The following is a 26263-nucleotide window of genomic DNA, read 5'->3' as shown; positions in this document are numbered from 1 at the left end:
CACGTCTATTTATGTGATTGAGAGTTTCTGCATGTTTATTTTATCTACAAGTCACTGTCATAATGGAGATAATGTTAAGATAATGTTATAATTGTTATTTTTTATTGCTCTTACTTTTGGGATATAATCATTTTTATCTTGTATTCTAGTTGTTCAAGTGAGGTTGACACATTTCCTTCAATTATTACAGAACATATCGAGAACAATAAACCTCCATTGATGGAAGGTTTGGATGGTTTAGTAGCTATAAGCAATCTTTCTTTCTTCCTTAGTACTTTATGGTTGAAACTATTAATGCCATTGATCCTTTTTCTCATTCATCTTATCTCAAAAAACCATAAAGCTTTGATGATAAATGGTCATTCTGAAGTAAATGGTGCATAGATCTCCCAGCCTATCGATGTTATGAGCGATTTTTTTTTTTTAATTTGTCTCTTCTTATGTAATTTTACCACTGTGTAGCAGGAAGTTTTCAACTTCATCCACACCATCAGCTCAAAGGTTTGGTTTAAAACCATCAGATTGTTTTGAATTTGTTATGGGGGCTCTATATATATAAGGTATGAAAGAGTTATATAAAATATTGTTTTTTTTTTAAAAAAATTTCAAGACCATCAAAGTCAAAGAAATTGATAAAATTATATTATTTAACTGAAGATTTGTAAAAAAAATTGTAAAATAGTGGTCCATATCATTTTTTATTAGTATATGATATCTATTATACATAAAAATGTAGGACATAAGGCATCTTAATTTCCCTGGAAGTCAGATTTGATAATGTTACCTGAATCTCACTAAGGGAAAAAACCATTGCATCTTTAGGGATATATGTTTCTCTCCTTGCGCCTGCGTGCGTGTTTGTTTGCAGAATTAAGTTATTAACACGTTTGACTTGTATTTCTTATAAAAAAAACATTTCTTAACAGGTATTGATGGAAGGTTTTCTTTGGTGCAGGATGGGTCTATATTGGCATGGACATTTAATGCAGCTACCAACTGTTTTGAACCAGCTGCATCACTTAAAGGTCATACCCTTGGAGTTGTTTCATTAGTAGTTGGCTCTAATAGGCTCTATTCTGGTTCAATGGACTGTGTAATAGACCTGTGTAATGCGTCTCCATCACACAATCATGAGGATTGGGTAAATCATAAGTTTTTCACCAATGGAACGTGATCTCTAGAAATTGTTTGCACCCCAAGAGTTCAAACCTTATTGGTGTGGAGGTTGGGGTAATTTGAAGGTTGGGGTAGTTAAATCCGTACTACTTTAAACTATTATTGGTATTGGATTCTTGTTAGGAAATTAGTGGATTGGGATGCTATTATTTACATTATATGAAATCACTGTTCCCTTTCACATATGATTTTGATAGTAATTTGAAGTTGCATAAATCTATCAAGTTCGTTCCAAGTATGGTTTATTCATGCATACAAATTCCTGAGATCAAATCATTTGCATAGAAATATTAATATTTGATTGATCTAGTTTATTTAATGATGTTGTTACTTCGGCTCCTGCAGGGCCTACTTACCCTATGTGGGATGCATGATTCAGAAGCCAAGCCCATCTTGCTATGCTCTTCCAACGATAACTCTGTCCACCTCTATGATTTGCCGTCGTTAGTATTTTCTTGGTTGACTTCTTTTAGTTTTTAATTTGAATTTCTTTTGGGAGTCTATTCCTGTTTTCAAGAATCCACTTTTATCTATTTGTTTTCTTTTGGTCTGTGCTGGTTAGATTTTCGAAGAGGGGTAAAATTTATGCTAAACAAGAGGTTCGTGCAATTCAGATGGGTCCTGTTGGCGTGTTTTTTACTGGTGATGGAGCCGGTCAAGTGAAAGTGTGGCAATGGTTACCAGAACCAGCGGCTATCGCGCAATGAGTGGCACTTTTATTTTTTCTACCGATTGTATTGATTAGTTTAGTTCACCACCTTTTTTCTGTTTATTTTGTAACTGGTGAGTTTGAGTTGGGAAGGAAAAGTTGAAAATGCCACTTTGGGTTTATTGTTGTATTTGGTGTGTTCTCTTTAGTAGCACCGAAGCTGTTGTCTCCTTTCCCTGTGCCATAATTATAAAGACAAGGCTTCTTGGCCCAATTCAGGCTATTTTCTGTTTAGTAGCACCGAAGCTATTGTCTCCTTGTCCTGTATCGTAATTATAAAGACAGGCTTCTTGGTCTAATACAGGCTATAAGATTTTGATAAATATTTATGAAAATTGAGCAAATATTCGTACTGCTTGCTGCAAGATAATTTGCATTGAGACAAGTATTCCCAGGGATTTAATTAAGCCGTTGGAATAGATTGCAGCATTAGCGGCGATTTATTTTATTTTTCGCAACGACTATAATTACTAGCGATATTATAATCGCTGCAACTGAGTTCACAAGACCAATAACTCAATTGTAGCGATTTTTAAATCGCTGGTATTGATCTATACCGGCGCACTTTTATCGCCGCAATTATTATTTCAAAATTGTTTAGTCAATTGCGGCGATTTAAAAAAATCGCTGGGAAAGAATATTTTCGGCGATTTTCCCTCTTTTAGCGACAGTATTAAATCGCTGGAATTAATCTTTTCTAACGATTAACAACTTAATCGTATCTTGCAATTGCGGCGATAAAAGGTATTATTTACGGCGAATAAAAATCGCCGGTAAAGAAAATAGATCTCCCGGCGATTTTTTGCTTCCGTTGGAGTAGATCAAAAGTGAGGCTTTAATACCGGCGAACGTCCAGCGATTTATAAATCGTTGGTAAAGGTTATAGCAACGATTTTATTGGTGTTCCCAGCGAAAATGGATCGCCGGGAAAGGTGATTTCCCTTGTAGTGAGTAGATCAGAAATTAAAAAAATTGTAAATTAATGTAAATGATATATTTTTTTATGTCGTTCATATATGAAAAGATTTAATTCGTAAGAAAAAATTAATCAACTTACAAACAGGAGGACTCCCACAATATATATATATATAGCATGAAATCCCAGCCTGATTCATCCAACCATCTGAAGGCCACAAGTTCACACTTCGATTGGACTTTTACTGGTTCATTGAGACTCAGCTGCCCCCACAAGCCTAGCCCAAGAAGAACGCTAATTTTGGAAGCTTCACGACTTAAAAAAAAGGGTTAAAACTCATAAAATTGAAAGCCACTAATTTTTAAGGAGTTCTTCTATATACAGTCGTTAGATACAACCGGCGTGCAGTCGTCCATATCACGTAAAATTTAAAATGAATTGTTTACTCTTTCTCTAAACGTACATGTTCTCTCTCATCAGCTCTCTCATCAAGGCTCTCTCTCTCTCTCATCAACTCTCTCTATCTCTAGCTCATCGGGTCGTCTCTCTCTCATCAGCTCGGTCTTCCTCTCTCATCAGCTCCATCAGCTCATTCTCTCTCTCTCTCCTCAACTCGATCTCTCTCTCATCAAGTGTCTCCACGTCAGTCTCGTTTGCACACCATTTACACCAGGCACTTACAACAAGCGTTTTTCATTTTTAAGTGGTGTATCAAGTACGGATCTGTGAAGCCACTCATTCCCCCAATGTTCTGTACAAAGCCATTACGTTTGGGCCTTGTGCACCAAACAACATGGTGGCCCAATTTATCAAGAACAGAACCCCCCATCAATCAAATGTGTCTCTCCCATCAATCATGTTCATGATGGGGTCACTTATTTTATATACACCATCGCGTGGTTATGAAGACACGCTCAATGATTGTCTGTAAACAGTCCCATATGCATGATAGTTGTTCTTGTTATTTCGGTTTTGACCTGATATATATATATATATAGAAAATCTTTGCAGCTGCAACTATTTGGCTGCATCTGTTGCACACATGACGTTTAGACTGGGTTCACTAACACCACTGAATCGGTTTGCTCCATTCCATCTCTCAGCCCTCATTCCCCTCATTCAGTCATTTCCTCCTGGATCCCAAACCCTCAAAGCCCTCCCGAACCTCAGCCATCAAAGCCCTCAACCAAGCACGACCTAAGCCTTCCCTACCCTATAAATGAATATATATATAAATTCTTATCGTTAAAAAAACGGGGTCCTCTAATAATACGATGTGTTCCTGCAAAGAAGCTCAATTCCAACCAAATTCTAGTACTATCGATCGTTTGTATGTTCCTTCATCTTTTATATTGTCCAATATAATTATAGGCAATAGGCCTGTCGGTAGGGTATCCATTAATCGTATATCTTAATGTTTTTATTTCAAATTCCTTGAGACAAGACTTCTTTGCATTATATATATTGTTCCCGGTAATTAGACTCAGTTTAACATCCTATTATTGTGCAATCTCATTTTCTGATCTCACAAACGAATTGAACATCTATATCCATTTGCAGACAATCAGGGTCTCATACTTGTACGGTATTGACCCTACATATGTATAATTGAGTTGTTGATCTTCTGTAAGTGGGGGGAGGGGGGCCGTAACATATTACTGATCGTTCACGAGTACGTACGGATTTCAGGTAGCCCCCTAATTTGTTTAATTTTGTAACACAATCATATATATGATGATGGAGTGATGGGGTCCCTGGTTTTTGTGTCTTGTGTAGATGAAAATTTTGCCCGATATTTGGTACCGCGGATAGAAATCATATGATGGTACACCTTGATCGATCGTGTTCTATGGTGTCGAATAGAGGCACCCAGCCGCTTGGTTTTAGCAAATCAAATGTGATCCTCATGATCTTCAACTTGTGGATGGTTTGTGAACTTTAATATTATTTCTATATTTACCAATCCGCCATGACACTACAAGAAAAAGCCCATATTGTGGCGTTTTATGTTTTGTTGCAAATAAAATCACCACAAGAAGTGACTTTTTGCAACGATTTAAAAGTAGTTGTGGCCTTTTACCATCTATTTGCGAGAAGACATCTAAATTTGTTATTTGTAGCGATTTATGAGCTTTTTGTAATGAATTTTTTTGGCAATCAATATTCGCCGCTAAAACTCTCTTTCGGTGATTTTTCCTCGCCGGTAATGAACTATTTGCACAATAAACTATTTGCAGCGAATTATATTTCGTTGGATTTGTACAGTTGCTGTGAATTGTTGTGGCCACAATAAGTTCATATGACTTCAAGTAGATCAAAATTTGTAGCGAACTTGATAGCATTTGCGATGATACAATGCCACTGCAAAAGAGTATTTGCAATGATTTTTTATGGAATTCGAAAGGCCAATTATGGCAATTTTAACCACTATTTGCAACGGACTGAAATCGCCGGGAAGAGAAAGTTTTTTCCGACAATTTTTGCATATCGCTTGGTTAACTTAGAAGTGAAGAATTAATTTTGTCGAAATGTAGCGAACTAAAAATCGTTGCAAATGTACAAATGCAGCGATTATATGGAGCTTTTGCGACGATTTTAAGCGTTAAAAAAATCTTAATTTCTTGTAGTGTGAAAATAAGATTTATTCGCCTCGAGAGGGCATTCCAAGTCATGTATGCTCATTTCATTACAAGTTTTTTTTAAAATAAAATAAAATATTTGGACCGATACATTTCCTTTGTTTTTGGGACTGATACATGCCTACATGTCCTATTAGAGTAATAATACTATGCAAGTTCAGGCCGAGTGTGGATTGTGGACTCGATCGGAGGAGTGGCGGCCGGGAGCATACAATATTCATATGATCAAGGCCGGCCGCTGTCTTACTTATAGATGGTAATATTATTGATAATAAGTATTAGTAAACATATCGATATTATTAATGTATAAACTTGCTAGTATAAAGAAGGATTAGGCACCGTTTGTATATAGAAACGATTTCATCTCATCTCATCATTACAGTTTTTTCAAATTCTTATACAAAATATAATAAATAATTAAACTTTTTTAAATCTCAAAATAATAATAAAAAATTAATATTCTAACAATATTTTATTCAACTTTCAACATTTATCTATAATCATCTCATCTTCTCACTATCCAAACGGGGCCTAAAGTATTTAACTCTTAAATATTTTTTCAATTGTAATGAGTCTTTTAAGAGATGATTTACTTTCAAAAAGACTTACAATTAACAAAACTTTACTAATATTGTAAGCAGGTGTTACAAGATATATATAATTAATAGGAAAGGATTGTCTGGCATAATTAAATTCGAGTGGTTTTTCAGCAACGAAGAAACCAAGTGCTACGTGCTTATAATAGAAAATAGTGTAATGTAAAAGTCTTCAAATAAAATTATTCTATAATAAAATCCACATGTTGTTTTATTTATATCCAGAGGATCTATTTGGTACGTTTTTTTTCTGTACAAATACAACAGAAATAGTAAATAAACACATTATAAATTTACTCAAAAATATGTATCATCCGGAAATTCGTATGGAATTTCAGGGTTACTGCAAGTTGGAGGTACCACGTGCAGAATTCCGGTGTTGGCCAACAGAACGAAGGCTTGGGCCTAGGATCATACATTTGGAGTTGGCTTCTCTCCCAATGGCACACGCACATATGGCGATAACTTATTCCATGAGAAGGTAAAACAACACATACTTGTGACCCCATGCATGCCTTTAGAGCCTTCCTCCTGAGGAGGAATTAACCCCGGCCAGCCTCGTCCAGTAGCACTGTATATAAAAATGTCCTCCAAGTTAACAATACTGCACAAAGCTCCATCCCCAAAAACAGAAACCTTCTGCATGCATGCGTACCTTAGTGAGAGAAAAAATAAGAATAAAAATGGAAAACCGGAAAAAGAATGGCGCTAGCTTTTTTCAGATGCCCCTTCACTATCCAAGGTACAGTAGGAAGGAGTACTTGGAGATGCCCGAGTGGAAGCTCGACCGGCTTCTTGCTGAATATGGGCTGTCTGCGCATGGTGACTTGGCTTACAAGAGGGAGTTTGCAATGGGCGCCTTTCTGTGGCCTGATTGGAAACAATACCATTCGAAATCTTCTCCTTACGACCTTAACTTCAAAAATAGTACTTCTCCACTTTCGGCCAAGAAATTTAAATAGAGTAATGATACGTATATTTGTAGAGTGCATAAGTATCGCGCAATTGTTTTGAAAAAGAGTGAAGTTATTAAAAAATTAATTTTTTTTATGTGAATCTCGTATTTACTCACTTTTATTTTTTTTTAAATGATTGTGCGACACTTACGTACTTTACGACTGCAGATATTATTTATCATTTAAATAATCCTAGTTTATGCATCGATTATACAAATATCACCATATATATCTTTCAGCTTCCTCATTGTCATCTTGATGTCTCTCGTCCTCCTGTTTGAAGAATATGGAGCAGGGACCTTAGTGCGTTCATATTAAGTAGTTACTCCATTTTTCTATAATGAATGCATGATATTTGTTTCCTTTTCTATCTTCTTCTAATTTTTTTCTAATCAAGTTTGAAATATAATAATTAACAAATAATGGAATATATGAATAAGAGATAGGGGACCACGACAAGCAACATTTCACAACTAGTACATCACTAAGAAAAAGAAAAAGAAGCGAGCACGGAAAACAAATAAAAATAAAGTTGCAGATTTTGTACAATCTGACAAAATGATTGTATCCCTATCACCGTAGGCTAGGGTGGTTGATGTGGTTGCATTTTGTTTTGAAATGACTGTTGGGGAGATCCATTCCTCGTCTTCATGATCCTGCAACAAAGTATGACAACTCTTATAATAAAACCACAAATAAAAAATCATAACGCCATGTGTGTCATTGCAAAACCCTACACTCTTTTAAATGAATATGCATGGTTCTCATGCCAGGGCATGAGTAAAAAAAGGTGGAGCTCAAGAGTAGTGGCATATTGAGACTGCAAAGGGAAGGGTTGGTGATCATCAAACGCCAATGATTTACAATGTTTACTTTACTTTTTAGATATAAAAGTATCTCAACAACTACATCAAGAAAAAACAATAAGATAGAGGTGAAGATTATGGACATATTGTATTTTGAGCTAACTTCGGGAGATGCCGAAACCTATGCCAGCGCACACGCTTGCCTCAGCGTGGCCATAATGGTCAAATATGGAAGATCAAAGGGTGGGAGATTTTCTAGTCCAACGCATATGATAGAATGAGCTACGGGAAGGGGAGATGCATGTGCCTCATGCGCCATTTTCATTTGCGCATGAGAGACATGCACGAGTGATCTTTTTGGTACGCTGTCACTTCTATCCGAAGGATAGGCAAGCTATGAGCCTTCTCTTTCAGTGCGTGTATCTAGGAGGTTGTCATAAAGCTGCAAATCATTCTGTTTTGACCTTGGAGGAAAAGTGACAACAAAAACAACTACAAAACTAGAAATAGTTCTATAGACATAATAGATATATAGGGAAATAGGAGAAGGAGGAAGCCAAATCTCCCCATTCTCTCCGGCCAAAAAAGGAGCATTGAGATGTTTGGACATGAGGTTTTTGCTTCGGGAGAAAACGGGCGCAAGATATCTTTTTCTTTTTTCTTTTTATTCAATTCTCAAATCAGTATATAGAACACGACATCCACATCACTTAATGTGTAAGATTCAAATTTTCAAATTTATATTTTAAATCAAATTATTTTATATAAGCATTTGATTAAATCTCAAAACTCATCTCAACTCATCATTACAACTTTTCCAAATTTCAATACAAAATATAATAAACAATTCAATTTTTTCAAATCCCAAAATAATAATAATATTAAAAAATCATATTCTAACTATATTTTATTCAACTTTCAACTTTTATCTCATCTCAAATCAACTCACTTCAACATCCAAACGCAGCCTAAATATGCTCTACGACTTGAGAATAGGAATTTTTTTTTCAGATATTCAATTTGCAACTTGCTCGGGCCACACCACACTGGACTAAATCACAATAGACCATACTCAAAACGTTATCCAGACTTGATTACATGAGCCCAAAACTTGGGTGAGTTAGTGGGTCTTAAACCTCTTAGTTGCCAAGCATAGGGTTACCAATGAGAAAAGCGTCGGCGTGATAACAATGGCTGAACACGGGAGAACCTAAGCAAATGAACTAGCGGGGGCAACCACGGCGGTGTTGTTATTTGAGAACAACATGCATGGAGGTGGGTAGATTCGCTTTACAGAAAATAATACCACGAAGCCATTCGATTTACATGAAACCTTCAAAGGTGCCTAAAATAATTTTACTAGATAATTTGGTAGCGGGAGACAGATTTCAACTCTCAGAAAGAACATATATATGTATATGAGACAACTTTCAGGTATACTTGATTGCAAGGCACCTCGCTACAATCGCCTTCTCATGCGCCTGCCGTTAGGATTAGCTGATTCTGCTTCAGCCCCATCTGCCGCAAGATCTTGCCCGAATGTACTGCTGCCACTCCTCTTCCTACCTGACAGAGAATTGGAGTTCTCGTCCATTGATGCAAATGTTGCCAGCAGCTCTGACAACAACGAGGGGCAGCTCCCCTCCAAATGCCTGAACGCTTCGGATTTCATTACCGCTGCAAACATGAAAGGACATTAGTAGTTCAAGACTTCAACATACACCACAAGGAAAATAACATTTATGCACGAAACTAAGGAGTTTCCCTTCACAAAAGAAAGTCCAAAAAATGCCCTCGGAGACCATGTCTTCAAGGCAACATAACATCGTGTAATTAAATGAGGAACACCCTTTGTACAAAAAATTCATCAAGTGTCATCCAAACTTCTTCTGTACCAAATTTTAAGGCAAACCTATTTTGACTAGTTAGGCATGCATGAATAAGGCTCAAGGATACTCTAGATTAAGCTGCACCATACAGTATTCCTATCATAATACGCACCTCCCAAGTTTTCTGCATTTGCAGTGAACTTTAAACAGATAGCCTTAAGCTGTGGACAATGGTGCTGCTCAGCTAGGGCAAGAATTGTCGCCACCGTGTCTATATTAATTACTTTACACAATTCTGATTCACATAATACTTTCAGTCGATCCAGATTGTATAGGTCGGCGGCAGCCAACAGATGCTGAACCATGACACTGGATGAGCAAATAGCTGTGCTCTCAATTTCTTCTACGTCAGGAAGCTTGTCTGTGTAGATAAACAGAAGCATAGCCTGGAAAAAAGAAAAAACAGAAAAAGGCTCAACTGACTCGATATACCTGCACAAAACAGAAGCATTTCATACATAGATAACATATAAGGCTCAATACTTTCAGGAAAGCATACACTAGATGATCACCCATTTCAAGAAATTTAGTCCAAAGTTCAACTGAGCCACAAAATGAAGTAACATCATCAAAGCTTAATTCTAAATGGTTATTTTGCCATTTTCTATCTACCAAAGAAGTAAAACTAGCCAATGTCAAAGCGCCACAAAACATACGGATTCATTCCCTATCTTTTTCTCCCTTTCAATTGTTCTTCTTGACTCAAAATCCATTTAAAATATTCAGGGAGAAAGGAAAAAGAACAAACTCCCAAAACTTAAAGAGTTGCAATCGATCTCTTCACAAATTTGAAAATGAAAAACAATTAGCAGCAGCAATCCAACAATAGGAGATCTTAGGAAAATAGCTTAACTGCTTAAGCTTCAATACTGATAATTCGTGGCCTTCAAAAGTTTGAGAGTTCCTCTAGCATCATATGCACCACATAATGTACAAGGGGATGATCTTCGAAAGTTGTGTGATGCTCACCTCTAGCACACCAATAAAACAGCCTAGACTAGTAATACTTTTTAACCTCAGACTAGTAGTAACTTTTAAGCTAAAAAATATGACTTCTTGCAGGTGGCCATATCATTTATAGTCACCAAGTTATAGGGATGCTCAGTAAAACCGGTCTGCCCAAGCGGCAAAAGTGTAACTCACTCATACCAAAAAAGACGTGGAGATAGTTTCTCCTAATTTATGTGTCAATGATCAAATCAGTTTTCTTCCTTAGCATTGTAATAAAAAGAATCAATATGGTAAAATAATAATCAAAAAAAAAAAAGCATTACCTTGAAGATGAAGGGATCAATGTCTTTTACAACAACTTTATCTATGTTCGGATTTCCAACAAGTCCAAAAAACTGAGCTCTAAATACAGGAGAACGGGCAGCAAGTATCAACTTATGAGCTTTAAACATTTCATTGCCAACCTGAAAAACTACGTCACAACCAACTTCAGATTCTATCAAGGTCTTAAAACCTTGACCCATGTCTGAGGGTGGTACAGAAATAGCACGTAGTTTTGGGCACTCAAGATGATTTCTGACAACTCCAACCTTGCAGTACATGACAAGGCAATCATCCTTTAAATAATCTGAAGCTTCTAAAAGATTTCTTCTAAAAAATCGTTTGTATCCCCTGAAATGCACGTACAGCAGCCATGAGGTAAAAGAACAAAAATCTCCCACACCCCACCAAATAAATAAATAAAACAATTGAAACATTGAGGAGATGGTCAATAAATAGAAACAAAATGCAAACACGCATGAACTTCGAAACTTAAATTAAGTAACCAAATGCATCCCAAATAACATAGAAAAGGTCAAAATATTGGACTAATGTTGAGTATGGCATTAAAAAAATAATAGTTCCCATTGTAACAAAAATTTCACTCTAAATCTTTTATAAATTCCTCCACTGAATGCTTAAATTCTCAATTCCACCTCTGGCCACCTGTAAACTTTAAACCAAATCTATATTGTGCCAAGGTCTATAAGTGATAAAATTCAAAATTATCTCCAAATCCCAATCTTCCTGCAATCCTGTTACAACTCATTTCCATTTTTGTTCAAGGCTTTTCAACTTTAGCATTTCCATCAATCTATGTCTGTGCCTCTTCCCCATCTTCAATGCTCTAATATTTGATCGGCTTTCTTAGACTTTCAGCCTTTCTGTCTTTATACAAACGTAAATCTACTAACCACTAAAACACGTAGAATTATTAACCAAAGGTATATTTTTATAAAATAGACTATAACCTAACTAATAATATTTTTATTATCTCTAGTGATAAGTTTGGAGGAGGTGGTGAGTCTCTCAAATTGATATAATCTCAATATGAGCTTGAATGAGTGTTTATTCCATCGTAAAACAACCGTCTTTGGAATATAACGTACAAACACAATTTAACACAAAACTAATAACAATTGTAGCCGCTAACGTAGATTCGAAAGCAAAATGTTATCATTTTCCCAACTATACCAACACCCTCGATGAGCCACCGTATCACTCACCCCCCCCCCCCCCCCAAAAAAAACTCTCTCTCTCTCTCTCTCTCACTAACATAAAACCCTCTCATAAAAACCATTTAGTCGCTGAACTGAACCCGAGCCATTTACAAGTACCAGATCGCCCCCTCTAAAGACCAATTCCCAAACCGCAATGCACGGAAAAATAAAAACAACGGCAATAATAACAATCAATTATGCAAATCAAAGTAATCCATTACCACATGCTGCCTCTGTACTTGAGCGTGTATGGCCCGCTTTCCAGCGCTCGTTGAAAGTGGCTGTGCACCTTGTTGTTCCCGTTCCCGCTCTGGTCCAACATGGACAGCTCGAACAACGCCCTCACGTCCGCGCCATCGCTCGCGAGCGCAATGAATACCGAAACGTATATCGAGTTGTCCTCGGGGTTTTTACCGTCGGGGTAAAAGTAAATCGCCCAGTCGTAGCCGCCCACCGTGAAGGTGTCGCTCATTATGTACTTCCCCACGCCCATCCCTTTGGCCAACGAGTATCCCTGTACGGTAAACCGGTGTGACCCGTTCACCGTCTCGCTTACAAAAATCGAGCACGTGTCGTCGCCGGCCTTGGAATTCGCCGTCGAGGCCATCAACGCGTGATTTGCAACATATATGGAGGAAAATTCCGGAATTACCTGAATGGAAAGAATTGTATGCAGCAAAATCAAAGCCTGGGGACGGACAATTGGACCAGCTATCGGGAATTAGGGTTTTGCTGGAGAGGAGCAGAAAGTAAATGTGACGTGAACAAAGGGTGTGGGAACTGGGAAATGAAAGGGAAAGGAAAATGGGGTTGTAGACGGTATATAAGAGCACTTAGAGTAGCTAAAATTAAATCTAATGAATATTTAGTTATTAAAAAATAAATTATACTTATATTGGATTAGCTGAAATTTAGCTATAATAATTTTTAAAATTTTTTTAAATTTAAAAATTACTATACATATATTAAATATATATTTTATTAATTATTTTTTTTTTCTTTCTTTTTATTATATATTTTATATATATTAATTTGAGTTAATAATATATTAATTTAATAAGAATATAATTATTAATTAATATATAATAAGTAAAATAATAAAATAAAATAAATTAATAATTAAAAAAGTTAAATATTTTTAAAATTAATAAATAAAAAATAATTATTCTAATATAAAGATTTATATAAATAAAATAATTAAAAATTAAATTTTTTTTATATTCATAAAAAATATCTTTTAATTTTAACTAATTTAATAAAAGTGTTATAAGCATTTGCTTTTTTTTGGGATATTCTGGTACGGGTGTGCCTGTCTATTCATTGGACTAGTTAGTGGCCTTGGTGCTTGTGGGCGGCTGGGTAGAGTGACGTATACGTGTTAAATGATTGGACTTGTGTCCTTATAATTTTTCAGATTCTTTTCCTAAACAATTTTCACTGTAAAAATGATGAGAGTATTTAAGAAGTATTGAAAATATTTATAAATAATAATTAAAAAATAATAAAATATTAAATAATAATAAAAATATGAAAATATGTAAAATTAATAAATAATAATAAAAATAAATAATAAATAATAATAGTGAAAATATTTAAAAATATCTCAATACTCTTGTTAGCCAATAAAGAGAATTTTCGACCTTTTTGACTATAAACTAGTTTTTTTTTTAATACTAAATTAACTTAAAAAGATTTTATAAAAAATTTATTTACCTACGTATCAATTATTAATATGCTTAAAATCATAACATTAACATTTTAAATTTAAAAATTTAAATTTAAAAAAAAACTAATAAAATTATAAATAAAAATATAAGTATACATAATACTATTATTTTTTTAAAAAAATTCAAAAACATAATTCTTACTAAATTCTTATAATCCATGGCATTTTAAGTGATGTGACGTTGTGATTTAAAATCTAACATTATCTCTTTTTAATTTCCAAACTTATCCAAAGATCTTTCGTTTAAATGGATTTGTATTTTCAAAAAATATTTTCATTAATTATTATTTACTAATGATACTTCACAAAAAAATATATATATAGATATAAGATATAAAAATAAATAGTAACTGATATATAAAAGATTTCTCTTATATTTATCTCATTTTCTTATGCATAATCTTCAACTATCAAAATAATAACCATGAGATTTTCATAATCAATCAATTTATATATTCATTGTGAATTCTGATTAACTGTGAAAATATATTTTTAACTATTTTATTTAGAAAAGTGCTCAAATAACAATTTTTTTATAAAAATAAATTCATAACTAAAATAACTTTATAAAATACGTTAGATTTACTTTATGATTAAAATAATTTTACATTATAAAGTATTATATAAAGACACTTCATGGGCCAACAAAAATATATATATATATATATATATATAAATAAATAAAGACACTTTAATTTATGAGATTTATTTATGGTTAAAATAGTTTTCTTTTATTTAATACTGTTCATCCAGACACGAATCCGCGTACCTGATTATTTTCATATATAAGTGTGAAATGGGGTTTAGGTACCCGTCTAAATTAATCCAAGTCATGACCTAGATTGATACATAGAATAATCTGAGTTTTTTAAATCCGAAACCCAAATAGGCATAGTTCAAGTAGCAAATATCGAATTTTATAAACTCGATATCCGTCTTACGTATCCACCCGTACCCACTCTCAGATACGAGCATATGGACAATCTGATTATCAACCCAAATTTTATCTGAGGCAATAACACTCCCGAAACCAGTTATCCAAGTTCTAAAAAAATAAAAAAATAAAAAAACAGTTAAGACCTCTTTTAGATAATGAAAGTATTTCACCTCATTTTATCATTATAATTTTTTCAAATATTTATACAAAATATAATAAATAATTCAATTTTTTTAAATTCAAAAACAATAATAATATTAAAAAATAATATTCTGATAATATTTTATTTAATTTTTAACTTTAATCTAAAATTATCACACCTTATCTCACTATCCAAATCTCACCTAATAATCAAGTATACTTTTTACTCTTTCATTGCCTTTTTAATATTCAGTTTTATGCCTTTAAATTTAAAAATAATATTATTTTGAGAAATTATATTTATAGTCGTGGAGTGTGTAAGTGCCACATAATCATTTTAAAAAAGTGAGTAAATATAAGATTCACATGAAAAAATTAATTTTTGAATAACAGACCCTATTTTTTAAAAATAATTTCACAATACTATACACTTTATTACTGTATATAATATTACTCTATTATTTTAATGATGGAGTTGTGGAATAATGGTTGAGTATCATCTCTCTCTAAACCAATCTTTCCGGACGGTGGAAATGGTGTTGGCCCTAAGAGCATTCCTATTCGGTTCTCCATCTCTTTCTCATCCCCATAATTTATGGATAATTTTAGGGTTTTGGAGAAAAACTCTCTCCATCCCAATTCTTATTTTGCAGTTTGTGTTTACGGTATCTGCAGTCGTTCCCCATATATGGGGAACTACTGTACATCCCCATCGTCATTTGGCTTCTTTTTCGTCCTGCGAAAACCTTCTCTCTCGGTTGGCCTCTCCCTCGCAACACCAACGAACGCAGCTCTTCTCCATCGACAATTTTGTAAGTTTGATTTTGGTTTCTTCAAAATCAAAACCGTTTCTCTTTTCCCTCATTTTCTTGGAATATCTCTCCCATTTTCTGTTTCTATCTTCCCATTTTTCTTCCTTCTGACGTCATGATCAATGTAAGCTTCAATATAAGGTCTTTAACTCTGTCTCTGCATTGGCGATGTCTTCGCTATTTGGCTGCCGAGAAAGTTATGGCCCACTTTCACTGATTTGCATTTTATTTTTATTTTTCTCACTCTCGTTTAGATTTATGATTTTTGACTTTGTTTTAGGAAACCGCTTCTCATTTTTATTATTGCGTTGCCATTGATTTATCTGTATTATTTTGGCTCTCTTCGTTGTTTGGCTGCCGAGAAACTTATGGGAATATAGACAATGATTTACAATTTTTGTTTCTACTCTCGTTTAGATTTATGATTTTGGGTTTTGTTTGAGAAAACCGCTTCTCATTTTTATTCTTACGTTGCCATTGATTTTTTTGTATTATTTTGGCTCTCTTGAGCGTTTGGCTACCGAAAAACTTATGGGAAATTATCTTTTTTTTTTTTTTTTTTATAATTACTTTGTTTCTCTCATTGCAAAACCAACCATTTGGCTTCATCTAAACATTCACACGGATTTTTTTTTTTTAAATATGTTTCTCTCATTGCTATCCAACCAATTTTGTTGATGGATTGTTTGTGGTTTGCGATTGTGGCTTATTGAGTATACTCTGCGGTAGATTTCTGTCTGTGAATGTGATTGGCTGTGTTGACTATTAAAATTCTGAGAACTTGATGATGCTATCACACAGATTTATTTTATTTTAATATGTTTCTCTTATTGTTTTCCAACCGTTTTGTGGGGTTTTAGGTTTTGAGGATAATTCGGTGGAGTTTGTGGTTATGGAATATGTGAGATTTTTTATTTTGAGGAGAATTTGGTAGAATTTGTGCTTATGGAATTTGTGGGGTTATTGGTTTTGAGCAAAATTTGGTAGAGTTTGTGGTTATGAAATTTGTGGGGTTATTGGTTTTGAGCAGAATTTAGTGAAATTTGTGGTTATGGAATGTGATTTATCATTGTTTGTGGTTATCCATTTATTAATTTGTTATTTTGTTGGGTCATTTACAGTGTTTCGTATCTCACGGGGGAGGGGGCTGTTATTAGGTTGTGATGATGGTATTATAGTGTGAATGTTATGTACGCATCACTAGAGAAATGCTCATTCCAGTTCGAACATTGTTGGCACCTGTTAAAAGACCAACCTAAATGGATTTGACGTTTGACAGAGGAGGATCCAAAACGAAGGAAGACGATGTCCCCAACCCCAACTCAATGTTCGAGCACCACGATGGATTCAGTTTTTAATCTCGAGATCTTGAGGCGGATAATGTGATAGATAATGACGTGATCGAATTGGACTGATCAATGGGAAAGAAAGCTAAGAAAGGAAAACAAAAGGCCCAAGTCACGTCAGCACAGGAGATTGTTGGGCTTAGCAAGCTGAAGTATACGCTTTTAGAGGAGTCACGTGCTCAAGAAAAAGAGTATTTTCGCCTTAAGGCCGAAAAGATAGAGCATGACAGGGAAAAATAACTAAATTTCATCCGTCTCAAGGATGAAAGGCTGATGTTGGACGTTGAGAAGATGGAAAATGAGAATGAAAAATAGTTAAAAAAAATCCGTCAAAATGACGAAAGACTGAGGTTGGAGGCAGAGAAACTAGAGCTTGCCAAGAAGGAAGCGAATCAGTGCATTATGATGATGGACGTGAGTGCCATGCCAGGACTGCAGCAGTTATATTTCGAGCAACTACAGAGGAAAATCATGGCGAGACACAAAGATGCAGGACATTTGGATTGATAAACTTTTTTTGTAAAAAGTTTATTTCTTTATTTATTTTTTGTTTAGACATTGATAGATGCAATATTATTGATACCAAGATAGTTTAATTTTTATTTTGGATTGTGTAAATTGATATTTTGAAACAAATAAATTAGCTATTACAATTTTAGAAATTATTACAGATTACCTCAAATATAATCACTACGAACATGAAGGAAATGCGAATTGAAATTTGATTAAGTCAAATATAGTCACTATAACATGAAGTAAATACCAATAAATTATGCGACATGTCTACTGTTGAGAATATAATAGCCATTGATGTTCAATTAGATCTGCTTGGAATTGATGATGTGCCGAGGTGTCTCTAATATGATGATGACATTGGATGAAGTCCGTAAGCTCAGTTGTATGATTGCGCGACAGTTCGGGGACTTCATCATCAAGTTGATCATACTCAATGTTCGGACCCTTACTATCATCACGCTCGTCCTCGATGATCATATTATGTAGAATAACACATGCTTTCATTATATTTGTTAGTTCATTGACTTTGAACATTCAGGAAGGTCCATGAATGCTTGCAAATCGTTGTTGAAATACTCTAAATGCATGCTCGACATCTTTTCTCGCATATTCTTGTGCTTTCACAAAAAAAAAAAAAAAAATTCTTATTCCTCTGTGGTAATGAAATCGTCTTCACAAAAGTTCACCACTTGGGATAAATATCATCCGCAAGGTAATACCCTATCTGGTAGTGGTTGCCATTGATTGTGTAATTGACTGGAGGAGCACGCTCTTGGGCAAGTTTCGTGAAAATAGAAGATCTTTCTAGCACATTAATGTCATTATATGAACCGGGCGTAACAAAAAATGCATACCATATCCAGAAATTATATGAAACAACTACTTATAAAATAATAGTTGGTTTACGAATGTGGCCGGTGTACATACATTTCCAAGCTGCAGGACAATTTTTATACTTTCAATGCATGCAGTCAATGCTTCCTAGCATTCCTGGGAATCCCTGTTATTCACCAACCTCAAGCAATCCAGCAATTTCATTGACATTTGGAGACCGCAAATATTCATATGAAAAAACACTTACTATTGTCTCAGAGAATTTTTTAAGGCTCTCAATTGCGGTGCTTTCACCAATACGTATGTATGCATCCATAAAATCTCCAGTAACCCCATACGCCAGCATTCTAAGTGCTGCAGTTATCTTTTGCATAGAAGATAAACAGAGTCTTCCAGCATTATCTATTCTCTAGACGGAGTACGGCTCGTAAGACTCTATATCATTTAGAATACATAGAAATAGGGGACAACTCATCCGAATTTCCTTCGAAATAGATTCGAGGATATACTGGATTTTCTGCAAAATAATCGCGAAATAGGCGCTCGTGCTCTTGAATATAATCACGCCAAATAAACTTACGGCGTTGGCGATTGGCACGATGTCTCGATGACTGTCCATCAACGTCGTCATTAAGAACAACATCTAACTCATCTTCAGATGATAAGTATGTGAGTAATTTGTGAAAGAAAGTACGAGCCATTTGATGAAGGGAGTGAGTTCTCATGAGAGATTGTTGAATTTCGGTTCTTTAGATTAAATGAGATTTAAGATAGTGAGAATGTGAATGAAGGCAAAATGCGTATTTATAGAAGAAAAAATCAGCGTTACATATAGGAAAAAAAATGTTACCGCTTAAGACTGGAGAAAAAAAGTTACCGTTTGAGAAAAGACAAATTCAGTTACCGTTGGAGGTAGGAGTTTAAAATGTTACCGTTTAAGAAAGTTTTCAAAATTTTACCGTTAGAGAAAGGAGAAAAAATATTACCATTACAGATTAGGCAAAAATTTTTATGACATACTAAAAAAAATTACTATTTTTATAATATGAATTTTGGTTTGAAAAATAATACTCGATCCGGTAGTCAAAATAGTAGAAATATTTAGTAAAATGTGATATTTGAAAATAAGATAATAAAATAAAAGAGTTAGTAGTTAAGATTGTAAATAGAAGTGAGAGAAAAAAAAATAAAAAAGAATATATAAATATTATTTAATAGAATAAAGATAAGGATGATAATGAGATGTAGAAAATTTTTAAAAGATGAATAAAATTTAAAGAAAATTTTAAAGAATGTGATTTTTAATTAAATTATAAAGAATTTTATGGAAATTAATGTGAATGCTCTAATCGATTATTTACTTAGGTGTCCGCGACACGTCAGCCAAAATCTTCATGTTGCCCAACCCGGACGGACTCCAGCCACGATGCCACGTGCATAAAATTGCTGCTCACAAAAAAGAAAAAGAAAACCAATATCTTCATCACCGACAAATGCCTAACGGTATCCTCCGACGTACAAAAGCGGCAACATCATTTGCTTCCGTGTCTCCTCGGAGCATAAACTCACTCGCACAGCGTTCACCCTACGGTTACACCCATAAATCTCCGATCGTATATTTCGCTGATCATCCAAATCCTATAAACTCAGCGAAAAAATCAACCGCTCTCACTCTCACTCTAACTCTAACTCTATTCCCGAAAGCTCACATTCTTCGATGCCACTCTTCAATTTCGGTGCGGTGATTGAAAGAGATCCGAGATCTACATGCTCGTCTTAACTTCTTCCGATTCATATTTCTAGAATTCTTAAAATGAAGCCATTCGGAGGTGGGGAAGTCTTCAAAACCCCGCTGATTATCAAGATCTCCGCCTTCTTTGTCCTCGCGGTCACTTCTTTTTACTTGGGTGAGCACTGGTCCGATGGGTACCAGCAGCTCATCTTCTTCACCACCGCGCGCCGAGCCCCTTCGGTCTCGATCTCACCCAACCTTGACAAGCCGTTTAATGTCTCCGCCCTCATTCATGATAACCAAACCCAAACCGTCCCCGACAAAACCCTAAACACAGCCCCATTCTCGGTCCCTCCCAGTTCGCCGCCTCCGCCATTACAGCGGTTCGGGATCGTGAATGAGAACGGAACGATGTCTGATGAGTTTGAGGTAGGGGAGTTCGATGAGGGTTTGGTGGAGGATTGGAGGAACGAGACGGAGGCGGTTGATGGTGATGGAGATTCGTCTAGGGTTACGGTTACCAAGTTTCAGCTGTGTCCGAGGGCTATGAGCGAGTATATTCCCTGCTTGGATAACGAGGAGGCTATTAAGAAGCTGAAATCGAGTGAGAAAGGGGAGCGGTTCGAGAGGCATTGTCCAGAGGAAGGTCGGGGATTGAATTGCCTCGTTCCAGCACCGAGCCAGTACCGCACCCCGATTCCATGGCCGAAAAGCCGGGACGAGGTATCGGTTTCTTTCCGGTTACCCCCTTTTTGATTGGTTGTCTAGTCGCTGCTAGGTTCAATTGTAATTCTATATTGAAAATCTTTTGGTGGATTTGCTTTCTCGTCACCCTTTTTGCATTTTAGGAAAGGTTTGAATATTGAGTTGAGATGAAATGAAAGTTGAAAGGTGAATAAAATATTGGTAGAATATTATTTTTTAATATTAGTATTATTTTAATATTTGAAAAAGTTGAGTTGTTTATTATATTTGGTGTGAGAATTTGAAAAAATTGTAATGATTAGATTAAATGAGATGAAATGAAATGCTTTTTGTATTCAAACATAGCCGAGTCGACTGATTTATAATGCTAATCCAACTTAATAAACAAACACTGGAAATTTATTTTGAAAGGTATTGTTGCTGCCAAATATTTTGTTGCTGAGTAGCTGATTCCTTAGCGACTTAGCATGTTTATATTGGAGTTTGCTAATAAATATGCTGGCCCCTTGTAGGTGTGGTTCTACAACGTTCCTCATACTCGTTTGGTTGAAGATAAAGGGGGTCAAAATTGGATTGCCAGAGTGAAGGATAAGTTTAAGTTTCCTGGAGGTGGTACACAGTTTATTCATGGGGCAAATGAATATTTGGATCATATATCTAAGGTTGTTATTTGTTAAAAGTTAGTTGGGAATAAACTTGGTCAGTGTATCATCGTATTCTGATCTTCAATTTTTTTTATCTGTACATGTAGATGATCCCTGAAATAGCTTTTGGTCATCATACCCGAGTCGTCTTAGATGTTGGGTGTGGTGTAGCTAGTTTCGGTGCCTATTTGTTATCACGGAATGTCATCACCATGTCAATTGCTCCCAAAGATGTTCATGAGAACCAGATTCAATTTGCTCTTGAGCGTGGTGTGCCAGCAATGGTGGCTGCATTTGCAACTCATCGTTTATTGTATCCGAGCCAAGCTTTTGACTTGATTCATTGTTCACGGTGTAGAATCAATTGGACTCGTGATGGTATGTACTCTTGTGTCTATATATTTGGTTTAATTCTTGGTAGCTACAAAAAGGAAACCTGATCAAGCATTTGAGTATTTACAGATACTTTTTACCTTTTCTTACTTGTTGGTTAAAAACTAGTTAATGCCAAGTTTTTATGTTTATAGAACTCCTACTGGTGAACTTATGATGCAATTTTGCATCAGGCACCTATTCTTATGAAATATGTGACTGAGTCCCCTTTTTTTTCAAGGCTGATGTTGTATCCCTCCTAACTCACGTAGTATCTTTTATTTTTGTTTTTTTATTAACTTTATCCTTCTATTACTTTGTGATGAAGATGGAATATTACTGCTTGAGGTAAATAGGATGCTCCGTGGAGGTGGATACTTTGTTTGGGCAGCACAACCTGTTTATAAGCATGAAGAAATCCTGGAAGAACAATGGAAAGGTATCGCTACCAACAATTTTAATTTCTGCTAATCTTGTTGAAAGCGGTTGTGTTCAGTTTTAACATGGGCATGTTTGGACACTTGGAGTATCTCAAAATTTTGTGGATAGTAGTAAAAAGTGTTTGAGTGAAGATGTTTTATTGGATTTTGGGAAAATATAGAGATAAAGTTTAATAAAAATATTATAAAGTTAAAAAATTGTTTGAATATTATTTTTTTTAATATTATTGTTGTTTTGAAGTTTGTAAAAGTTGTATTGGTTTTTGTGCTTGGATAATGATTAGGTAATGATTAGATGAAAAAGTTGAAAATTTACAATTGAAAAATGTTTTGTGTTTTGAGTGATGTTTGTGAATGAAATTACGAGAAGTTTTGAGAATTTTGAGAATTCTTTGCCTGTCCAAACATGCCCTTATTTTGTGACCTGCTGGTCTTTTTGTGTAATTCTGACCTGAACTTAATTAAGTTGACGTTTGTCTGTGTTAATTATCACTTACCACCTTGCATATTTATCTTTCAGAGATGCTTAACCTTACAACTCGTCTCTGCTGGGATTTTGTGAAAAAGGATGGATATATTGCAATATGGCAGAAGCCACATAACAATAGTTGTTATTTAAGCCGTGAGGAAGGAACTAAACCTCCATTGTGTGATCAAGATGATGATCCAGACAACGTTTGGTACGCTCACAATTCTACCTTTCTAATTATTGCCTGTGATTTGATAATTTGGTCAAACCTAATATAACATTATTCAATATTTGAGGCAAGTATTTTGATGCAAATTTTCACTAAATAAAAGTGGATAGATTGGTTCCCTGCTATTTTAAAACAATTCTTTGTATGGTTAGTTTATAAGGGTTTTTGCATTAAGAACAATGTATCAGTCATATCTTTCACTCATCCTCTATCAGCCTCACCTTGATTCTTCTTGCTGACCAATTAATATGGCCTTCTTCGGTTTTCTATTATCCTAGGGATTTCCCCCTCACCATGTTGCTAGAATTTTCAATGGCGATTTATTACTTAGATCTTTCCACATGCCCCTGCACAATAACTGTGCAGGTATTTCTTGGGTTTTCTATTCTGGCCTAAATCTCGAGGACATATGCTTGAAAGATGCTTGAAAGATGTTGATGATCTTCTAATGGCTTTTTGTCCAGACAGTTAAGATTTATGTGCTGATGACTCGAACAATTTGGTATAGTGGTTTTGGAAAGCTTCTTAGGCATCCTCAGTGAACTAGCCTCTTGTTTCTATGGCTTTTGAGGTCATTTAGTTGTTTGTAATTGTCTTTTTTGCATAATCATGTTAGGTATGCTGATCTGAAGTCATGCATCTCTCGACTTCCAGAGAATGGGGTTGGAGCAAATGTTACCACGTGGCCTGCACGTTTACAAACTCCACCCAGTAGGCTTCAGAGCATACAGATTGATGCCTATATATCAAGAAAGGAGCTCTTCAAGGCAGAATCAAAATACTGGGATGATATAATAGCTAACTATGTTCGTAATTTGCACTGGAAGAAGATTAGATTAAGAAATGTAATGGACATGAGAGCTGGCTTTGGAGGGTATCATAATTATCTCATGCTCTTCTCTTCCATTACAAATTAATTTTACATTTCTTATGATCAATCTTATAGAAACTGGCTTTGGCAGATTTGCGGCAGCATTAATGGAACAAAATCTTGATTCTTGGGTTATGAATGTTGTTCCTGTTAGCGGGCCCAACACCTTGCCTGTTATATATGATCGAGGACTTATTGGAGTTTTGCATGATTGGTACTTCCGAAAACTGTTTCTTGCATCTATTTCAAATATGTATGTATATTGATAATTTTGCTTTTACATATATGGTGGATACTGTAGCTGATCAGATTGCATAATCATACTGGTCATATACACCTCAAAATGAACATTTTGGAGTCTTTAATTGATCAGATTTCTCTTCGAGTAATTTAATTAATGGTTCAGATTACTGGATATCTGACATGATACAATGATACCTACCTCATATATGTACCTCCCTTTATCCAATATTTTATTACATTTAACTTTTTTGGATAGTATCTGCAAAATACTAGTTATATGGCATCAAAATTAATTACAGTTATCGATGATCCTTGAACTAAGTTTCTGTGGCTGAAGTCTTCTTGCATAATATTATCCAGGTGTGAGCCATTTGATACATACCCAAGAACCTATGATTTTTTGCATGCAACTGGTCTCTTCTCTATTGAGAGAAAAAGGTACACCCAAACTCTTGTAATTTTTCCTGGTAGATGATTTCCATACTTCAGCTGGTATATTCATTCGGCTTTTCCTGTCTTTTCTTTTGTTCCATAAAGCCAACTGATTGACAAGTATAGTGGCATGTAGAATTAAGTAAGTTTATGCCATGCTAAGAATCTCAGATCTTGCTTACAATCAACAACTCAACTTAACTGAGATCTAGTCTGGAGGATTATATTATTGCTTTAGAAAATGATTTTATGTAAACAATATTTAAATTTACTTGATAAAACAGGAAATATAGAATGATATGAAATGACGTGGGTTTATAAACCTTGAGTGGATCTTTGGGTATATGATGGATTTTGCTTATGATATGGGCTGGGATCCCCTGGGGTTAGGAGTTGCTTTTCTTATCATCATTATTGATACGATTTTTCTTTGTATCAGATGCAATGTCTCTTCAATCATGCTTGAGATGGATCGGATACTGAGACCTGGTGGACGTGTATACATCCGTGACACTCTTGCTGTCATGGATGAACTTCAAGAGAATGCAAAGGCCATGGGTTGGCATGTCTTAATGCGAGATACGGCTGAAGGTCCTTATGCGAGTTATAGGGTCTTGACTGCTGAAAAACACTTACTGCGTGGCTGAAGTGGTGGAAATTGTGAAGCATGTTTATTCCCTGCTGATCCGTCTGAGAGAAGATGGGGCAAACCACGCTATTGTTTCTCTAACGAGAAGGTCTTTGAAGCATTGGAAATTTAGACGATCACTGAATGAATGACAGTTACGTAGAGAGAGGGGAGATAGAGAGAATTTCTTTTATTGGGTAGTGTATTGATAATTGACATTTGGTATGCTGAGATCACGATGCGGGGAGCAATATCTAGGCAACTATTGGCCCAAATAGCAGTGCAAAGGCGTAATGCCCCTGTAAAACTCCATGTCACGTTTTATCCAAGTTTTTCTATCCTAGTACATTTGTTAAATTGTTTACCCAGATCTATGAGATATACGTCGCCCTTATTCGTTCGTTCGTTCGTTCGTGCATATTCTTTATATTGTTTATTGTGCATCACTATTCAGAATTATCTACTTTTAATTTCTGATTTGATTCTCTCTCTCTCTCTCTCTCTCTCTCTCTTCTATTATTACTCCTAATTGTAATCTTTCCTGATCATTTGAAAGCATGAATAATTCATGAACTGTTGTTATGTGGTTGGAATACAATAGTATGTCATTTTGTTACTGTAGTATAAAGCTAAGCCTAATTTGATTCTTTAGCTACTAATCCGACCATATCTGACACACTCGTTTTTCCATTCGACTCGATTGGTTGTAATCATGGTTTGATGCTCAATGCTGTGATTTTCCTATAACTCGAGTGGAAAAGGTTTATTTCTTCTTTATCTTTTAGATCTTATTTGAGGAAGAATGGCAATGCATAATCTTTCGTTACGCACCCTCATTGCCCAGCATTCTTTGCTTTTAATCTCCTTCGACCCCCTAGGCTCTACCATTGACATTTATCTAAAGTCTACTTCCACTCATCTTATATATCCGACCCCTCCAGATAAACAGAGAATGAGAATTTCTGGGTGTACATTTGCCTGCTGGTGATTTGCTCGTCAATATGTAT

At 35.2% G+C, this 26263-nt stretch overlaps 2 protein-coding genes and 1 long non-coding RNA gene across 4 annotated transcripts; 2 read left to right on the top strand and 1 right to left on the bottom strand.

The window, feature by feature from the left end:
* The first annotated feature begins 1527 nt into the window (after positions 1-1527).
* Positions 1528-2184, top strand: LOC121250500. The gene is made up of 2 exons (XR_005937803.1): positions 1528-1619; positions 1739-2184. It is a non-coding gene; the product is annotated as an uncharacterized LOC121250500 (long non-coding RNA).
* A 6935-nt stretch (positions 2185-9119) lies between these two features.
* LOC121246103 (BTB/POZ and MATH domain-containing protein 3) lies at positions 9120-13006 on the bottom strand. Of its 2 annotated transcripts, XR_005937065.1 has the most exons (5): positions 12401-13000; positions 10962-11310; positions 9800-10073; positions 9563-9687; positions 9308-9475 (listed from the first exon to the last, which is right to left on the bottom strand). XR_005937065.1 is itself a non-coding variant. In XM_041144145.1 (4 exons), the coding sequence occupies exons 1-4, from the start codon at positions 12784-12786 to the stop codon at positions 9258-9260; spliced, it is 1227 nt and encodes a 408-aa protein (XP_041000079.1). In that variant the 5' UTR covers positions 12787-13006; the 3' UTR covers positions 9120-9257. The 2 variants fall into 2 exon arrangements, 1 of the variants encoding a protein (XP_041000079.1); XM_041144145.1 differs by lacking the exon at positions 9563-9687 and having other exon boundaries at positions 9120-9475; positions 12401-13006.
* Positions 13007-19936: 6930 nt separating this feature from the next.
* Positions 19937-25726, top strand: LOC121262900 (probable methyltransferase PMT11). The gene is made up of 9 exons (XM_041165988.1): positions 19937-20946; positions 21441-21590; positions 21680-21950; positions 22273-22383; positions 22905-23064; positions 23699-23956; positions 24045-24167; positions 24557-24634; positions 25068-25726. Exons 1-9 carry the CDS (start codon positions 20305-20307, stop codon positions 25273-25275), a joined length of 2001 nt encoding a protein of 666 aa, XP_041021922.1. The 5' UTR covers positions 19937-20304; the 3' UTR covers positions 25276-25726.
* The last annotated feature ends 537 nt before the right edge of the window (positions 25727-26263 follow it).

The sequence above is a fragment of the Juglans microcarpa x Juglans regia genome, chromosome 1D, assembly GCF_004785595.1.
Source record: "Juglans microcarpa x Juglans regia isolate MS1-56 chromosome 1D, Jm3101_v1.0, whole genome shotgun sequence".
Taxonomy (NCBI): domain Eukaryota; kingdom Viridiplantae; phylum Streptophyta; class Magnoliopsida; order Fagales; family Juglandaceae; genus Juglans; species Juglans microcarpa x Juglans regia.
Note: the sequence above shows the minus strand (reverse complement) of the source record. Positions and strands in the feature narration are given on the sequence as shown.

Excerpts from the sequence above, each read along its gene's own strand:
- LOC121262900 (XM_041165988.1), top strand. The coding sequence starts at position 20,305 with ATGAAGCCATTCGGAGGTGGGGAAGTCTTCAAAACCCCGCTGATTATC. Across the intron at positions 23,065-23,698 it reads GATGATCCAGACAACGTTTG|GTATGCTGATCTGAAGTCAT; the intron begins GTACGCTCACAA and ends TAATCATGTTAG. Across the intron at positions 24,635-25,067 it reads TTCTCTATTGAGAGAAAAAG|ATGCAATGTCTCTTCAATCA; the intron begins GTACACCCAAAC and ends TCTTTGTATCAG.
- LOC121246103 (XM_041144145.1), bottom strand. The coding sequence starts at position 12,786 with ATGGCCTCGACGGCGAATTCCAAGGCCGGCGACGACACGTGCTCGATT. Across the intron at positions 11,311-12,400 it reads AAGTACAGAGGCAGCATGTG|GGGATACAAACGATTTTTTA; the intron begins GTAATGGATTAC and ends CGTGCATTTCAG. Across the intron at positions 9,476-9,799 it reads AAATGCAGAAAACTTGGGAG|CGGTAATGAAATCCGAAGCG; the intron begins GTGCGTATTATG and ends TCATGTTTGCAG.